Genomic DNA, 6,033 nt, shown 5'->3' with positions numbered 1-6,033 from the left:
TTATTCCAGATGGAATCAATCACACTAAATCAACTAACTTAATCTGTAACTTTACTTTTAAAGATATTTGAAGATAACAGAAGCCATCGTAACTAAATAAAATGAAAATTGCTATATCATCCTTAAATATATTGCAAATTTAGTATCGCATCGTACTTACAGCCTGTATATCGTGTACGAACAAAAAAAGCCACTACAAGAAGCCATAACACTTTGCTAGTCATACTGGTACTGCCAATATTGCTAAGGCATTTCCATAACAGCATAGAAGAGCCCCGAAAAATCCTTAAGAAATCCCGAAACTTACCTGTAATGAAATAGAATAGTACATAACCAAAGTAAATTAAAAATCAACATTGTTATGATGATGATACGAGGATTAACTTCTTGTATCATAAATCAATTTAATTGGAATCATAACCTAGCTAATCAACACATTACAAAAATCTCTTCTTATATATCTAATTACCAGTAGAAGGGTAATTTACAATCTCATCATTGATTGGAGCATCATCGCGAAACTGTAATAAATTGAGTGAGTTAGTCAAAATGTCTCAAACCAACATTCGATGTAGAACTCTCCAGATTTTTAATATCTAGAAAATAAAATACTTAAATGTAGTTACTGACGTCTTCATATTTACAATCCGTTGTTTCACTTTCACTTATTGCTCTCTTTGCTGTCTCTACGTAGCCCTATTTAATATATACAAATATTCAGTATATATTCTAAACCAAAGCAATATTGCAATGGAAATTATGTGCAATATCTAAAATTTTCTAGAATCACTTTAATTTTACCAAGGCTTTTCTACTAACAAACTAATCTTAGGTTGTGTCAATTACTAGAACGATTCATTATGCAAAAACCAACAAGTTGCAGCACACTTTACCTCTACGCGATTGCGATCTAGAAAGGCTTCGTTGTCCTTAATGAATTGGCGTAACTTCCGGAACTGTCGTGTAGGCATTAAAACGTTGATAATATAGTTATCCACAACCGTTTGATAATCGGAAAGATTATCTTTATTATCAGAATAGTTTAACCAGTCTTCGATCATAATTTGAGCAAGTTCAAAATTATTGATCATAATAAATAACGAGGCGCTTTAAAGGAGAAATAAACGTATTTTTTTTTATTACTATATATCTATTGATCTGTATCGTGATTATTAAAATGCATATACTGTATATTGTACTATTCTAAATAGAAAAATTACCAAACTAGTATTAACTTCCTAGGGAGATGATAGAAATCACTGTATTGCTCTTTCACGAAAGGAACAACTAGCTGCCACTGATTGAGTTCTGCATAAGCTTGAATCGATATCATACATAGGCCTTCTTTAATTCTAAATAATAATGCAAATAGATATTCTCAGGACATGTTGAAGCTATAAAGAAAGCCATAAATATAGTATGCTGTATATCCACAACTTATATACAGCATTAAGTGCAACACATGTAATAAAACATGAGTTTAGTACTACAATGCAAATTTCACAAGAGAAAATGTTCTATCAATAACGACTATCGAGTAGTTTATGGATTTATAATAAACCTTTTCGCTTCCGAGCTGAGATTGTTAGAAACGTTACATTCAAGTAAACCATCACGACATTCTTCTAGACATTTGGCAAATTCTTGAAGGACAAGGTAACTTTTAGCTTCATTAAGCCGGCGTAACCCTATCATGCTAGATGGCAACGCGATACTATTAACCTACAGCTAAATAAAAATATCCTTTGCCTATCGTGGAGATATCATCCTTGTCGACTCATATCCACCATAGAGATTACAGTACTGTACTGTACAGTATAATGATAAACCTTATGTACAGTATTACTGTACACTGTAAGTACTGCACTGCACTGTACTGTACTGTACTGTACAGTACTGTACAGCACTGTAATTTATTTAAATAAATCTGGACTACAGTACAGTACAGTGTAGCCCTATTGAGAACGAGAAGCAGTACTGTACAGTGTACACTGTACAGTACAGTACAGTAGAAGTTTCAATGTGGTTGAACTATTGTACAGTACAGTACAGTACAGTACAGTACAGTACAGTACAGTGTACGGTACAGTACTACTGTACAGTACAGTACTGTATTGAAAAACGGCGGCTTACGGGCGGTGCGCCGTTCATACTTATAACGCAATGTACATTGTACTGTACAGTAATTGCAAGTTTGTGTAACAGTAGATTCATTAGTGTACGTACTGTACAGTACTGTACCGTAGATTACAGTGTTTGTATAGCGATTGCACTCATTTCGGATTAGAAAATCAACCATTTGATCGGATTTTATCTGATTCGGGTTGCGTTTTTACCCCCATTTTAAGGACTCTACTGTACTGTATACTGTATAGTACAGCGTATAGCGTACCTACAGACTACAGTACATCAGCAGAGAAGTGTGTATCAAGAATTCTGTGGTGCACTTGTACAGTACTGTACTGTATTGTACTGTACTGTACTTTTACAGCTTTGAGGCGGCTTAGAGCTACGATCGACTCAGGCTCAAGATTCATGCATCAGTCTACAGTACTGTACTGTACAGTACAGTACAATAAATAGAGAGTAAGGGTTAGTACAGTATTTAGTTTTACAATAACTGCAACTACGTGTTCAATTTCTTGTTTCCATGCTAAGTGAGAGTACTGTAGTACGAACTTTCAATACCGTTGTTAGTATTAACTCTAGATAGTAATACACTATAGAAAACGGGGTTATTGGTGATTTCTGATTGTTGACTTGGGTTGTACTTTTGTACTAAATTCCTGGGTTATTTGACCGGGGTTATATTATAACCCACTGCCAGCTAACACTGTTTCTGAGCCGGACCTCGGTCACCTTAACTAGTACTATATCTGCATGTAGCAGTTGCATACTTGCATTAGTTATAATTAATTATGATGAGCAGTACTTCTAGCTCACCAGGAGAAACTTTGCTGTGCGCAATGAGTAGTAGTAATATCTTGATAGGATCTTATTAGTAACTAACTTTTGATTTTAGGTGTTCAAAACCTCTAGACAATTTCATACTGACTCTATAATAGCCAAAAGTTATAGTTATCATTAAATGCGCTTATAATATATATGCATATAGGCATGCTTTAATCGAAAACCGCCTTTGCGACTAACAGTACTGTATATAGAAAATAGGCGTCTTAATGCAATAGGAAATAAAAGAAAAAATCAACCTACATTTATAATATATAATGCTTGTACTATAATTATTTAGATTTAGAAGAGGCTGCTGCATGAAGATCTTCATAGTTGTTTATTGTATCTAAAACAGTATCGACACAGGTAAATTACATCATGGTTACACTACTGTAGTAAATTAAAGGTCTATTATAATATGCTATACCCTTAATTAATTGTTTTTTTTTTTAATGCTGTAATGTGCTATTTTTAAAAATTGTCTTTTTGAAGGTACTGTACTGTACAGTACGTACTGTACTGTACAGTACAGTACAGTTGTACACTTGTACAGTACAGGTCTACAGTACAGTACATTATGATCATGCTGACGATCTCTACCATTGGCCAATAGCAGGCAGATAGTTCATCACAGGTTCCGTTGGTGAGTGGCGCGTTTGACTATGAAAAAGTCTGCTTTGATTTTAATCAATCACTCGAATATAGTGTACAGTACTGAATACTTGCAATTTACAAAATAGTAGATCTGCTTTTTCTAGAGTAGCGACAAACCAGAGCAATATCGAACGATGGACGTTGTAAGTACTTTCTAGAAATTCTCATGATTTTATACCGCATTTTATGATTTTCTTTAACCTAACCTAGACCTGTCAGAGGTTTGATTAACAGTAAACTGATTTAATCGTACAGTACATGCTTTTATGACTTCTAGCTAGCAGCACCTTAATGTACTGTACAGTGTACAGCGTAAGCGCACACATTCTTAAACTTTTTGACCATTATGATTTATTCGATGTCAGTTTTCTTTGACTTCCAAAAGTTAGAGGTAATCGTATGCATATTCCCCAAAAGCTTTAGTTATATAAATCGAATTGATCCTCAGTAGTATCTAATCAGAAACAAGATATTTAAATACTATCACAGTACTGTACTGTATACTGTAGTGTAGTTTAAACATTACTCACTGTCAAATCCGAAAAATAAAAATTTACCTAATGCAACCGAATTAGTAACTTCTTGACATGTTTTGTATAATTTTGGCTACTTATTGACTGTATAAACAGCATAATCAGTATTTAAATTAGGGAAAATTAATGATTTGTTCAATTGAGATTATTTACCTAGCAGTCACTAGTCTAAGCTTCGCTACTCGTACATTAATATCAATGGCAACTTTACCGAATTTCCTAGTTTTGTTAGCGCATGAGATGTTAAGTGTATTCTAAATTATAAATGAATACCGTATACAGTATATAGTCTACTGTAGAGCTGCTATGGATTACTAAAACTACGCGAAGTATAACGAGCGAGGGATTTACTAGTATTAATAATAAAAAGGATGATGTCGTCGATGCTCTGGCGGAAGATGATAATAGCATGATGGTTGGTAGCTTCACTACTCAATAGGGACTATTAAATATTAATTTATTTGTAAGACTCATTCCTTTATATGATGAGTAGTGTAATAAAATTACATAAAATAGGCGCAAACTGCATCTACTGTATTCTCTAGATAAACGTGAAATCCTTTCGTAGCAATACAGTGACTCATTTTACCTCTACAGTAATGCAGTTGTGCCATAGATTATTAAATAAATAAATATTGGTGATCCAATGCATGCAGTAAAGTTTTTGGTTGAAGCTCAGTCAACTAATTTGCGAAAATTCTTTAGAACAGTACAGTACTGTACAGTACCGAACTGACTAAACAGTGTACAGTACAGTACAGTACATGCTCTGTGCGTTGAGATTTCTCATAACCCTGCCTTTCATCTGTTTAACACTACTGAACTGTACAGTGTACAGTACAGTATGTATCGTACCGTACGCGCGCGCACATCACTGTAGGAACCAGTGTGTATTGTACTGTACAGTACTAGTAATAATAGTGATTGCGATTATCGTTGTAGCAATTCAAAATTCAATCTACGAAAATAAATTTTTTATTACTACGATGAATATAATTATTATACGTGTATCATATACATACGTACATTGCACAATTATTACAGGTTAGGAATTCAGCGCGAAATGGAAGGGTCCTTAAGGAACCTAAAGGTTTCATGAGGATCATACAATGGGTAAGAAAGAGTACTGTAAAAGACAACTTATCTAGTTAAACATACAGTGCAGTAGTATAGCGGATAATATGATACGCAATTTGTTACACCAAGTTACGCCTATGCATCTATACAGCAGGTTTTCTAAGCTATTCGTTAAACATGCAAAGGAAGATAAGCTCATTTATTAATTAATTAAGGCTTAAATGCTTGTAATCAAACAATTATATTTATTAAATTTTCTATCTGCGGATTATTCATAGTTTGTAGCCATCCTGGCATTTGGAACTGCCACCTCGTTCTCAGTAATGACTGCAGTAACTATTAGTTGTGGAGGATCAGTACGTAACGAAACTGCTACCCTTAAGTTCTCATACCCATTCGCCTCTGGTTCGTTAACGTATGCCTCACCTGCCTGTAACAGCAGCGGTAGCAGTAGTAATCGCACAGAATTTGTAGAGCTAGGCAGCAATATCTCTGCTAGTGTACAATTTTTTGTCTTTGTTGGCGTTATTTCTTTCCTGTATACGCTAATATCTCTTGGTATCTATGTCTTTAAAATTGACCCGGCTAATCCACCAGAAAGAGAACCATATTTTAAAGTGGTATGGATGTTACAGTACATGAAGCATAGTATTTCAAAATTACCTGTTACGTATTTTAGCTTTACTAATATCGATTTGATATTTATTCGCATTATTTTCTTATATTGCTGATACCCTAGGATTTCGTAATTAGTGTCATATTTGTCATATTTTGGATTGCTGGTGCTGGTGCTTGGGCGGCTGCATAAACGAACAAA

General features: G+C 34.3%; 2 protein-coding genes across 2 annotated transcripts; one reads left to right on the top strand and one right to left on the bottom strand.

The window, feature by feature from the left end:
• Positions 1 to 461: 461 nt before the first annotated feature.
• On the bottom strand, positions 462 to 1,695 carry TRIADDRAFT_62636 (uncharacterized protein; the record flags this gene model as incomplete). Its single annotated transcript, XM_002118577.1, has 4 exons — positions 462 to 521; positions 631 to 696; positions 894 to 1,107; positions 1,562 to 1,695. The coding sequence occupies 4 exons, from the start codon at positions 1,693 to 1,695 to the stop codon at positions 462 to 464; spliced, it is 474 nt and encodes a 157-aa protein (XP_002118613.1).
• Positions 1,696 to 3,952: 2,257 nt separating this feature from the next.
• Positions 3,953 to 6,024, top strand: TRIADDRAFT_62635 (uncharacterized protein; the record flags this gene model as incomplete). The annotated part of the gene is made up of 5 exons (XM_002118578.1): positions 3,953 to 3,997; positions 4,429 to 4,554; positions 5,184 to 5,252; positions 5,495 to 5,836; positions 5,956 to 6,024. 5 exons carry the CDS (start codon positions 3,953 to 3,955, stop codon positions 6,022 to 6,024), a joined length of 651 nt encoding a protein of 216 aa, XP_002118614.1.
• Between the last annotated feature and the right edge of the window lie 9 nt (positions 6,025 to 6,033).

Source organism: Trichoplax adhaerens, genomic scaffold (assembly GCF_000150275.1).
Source record: "Trichoplax adhaerens TRIADscaffold_237 genomic scaffold, whole genome shotgun sequence".
In the NCBI taxonomy this organism is placed as follows: domain Eukaryota; kingdom Metazoa; phylum Placozoa; class Uniplacotomia; order Trichoplacea; family Trichoplacidae; genus Trichoplax; species Trichoplax adhaerens.
Note: the sequence above shows the minus strand (reverse complement) of the source record. Positions and strands in the feature narration are given on the sequence as shown.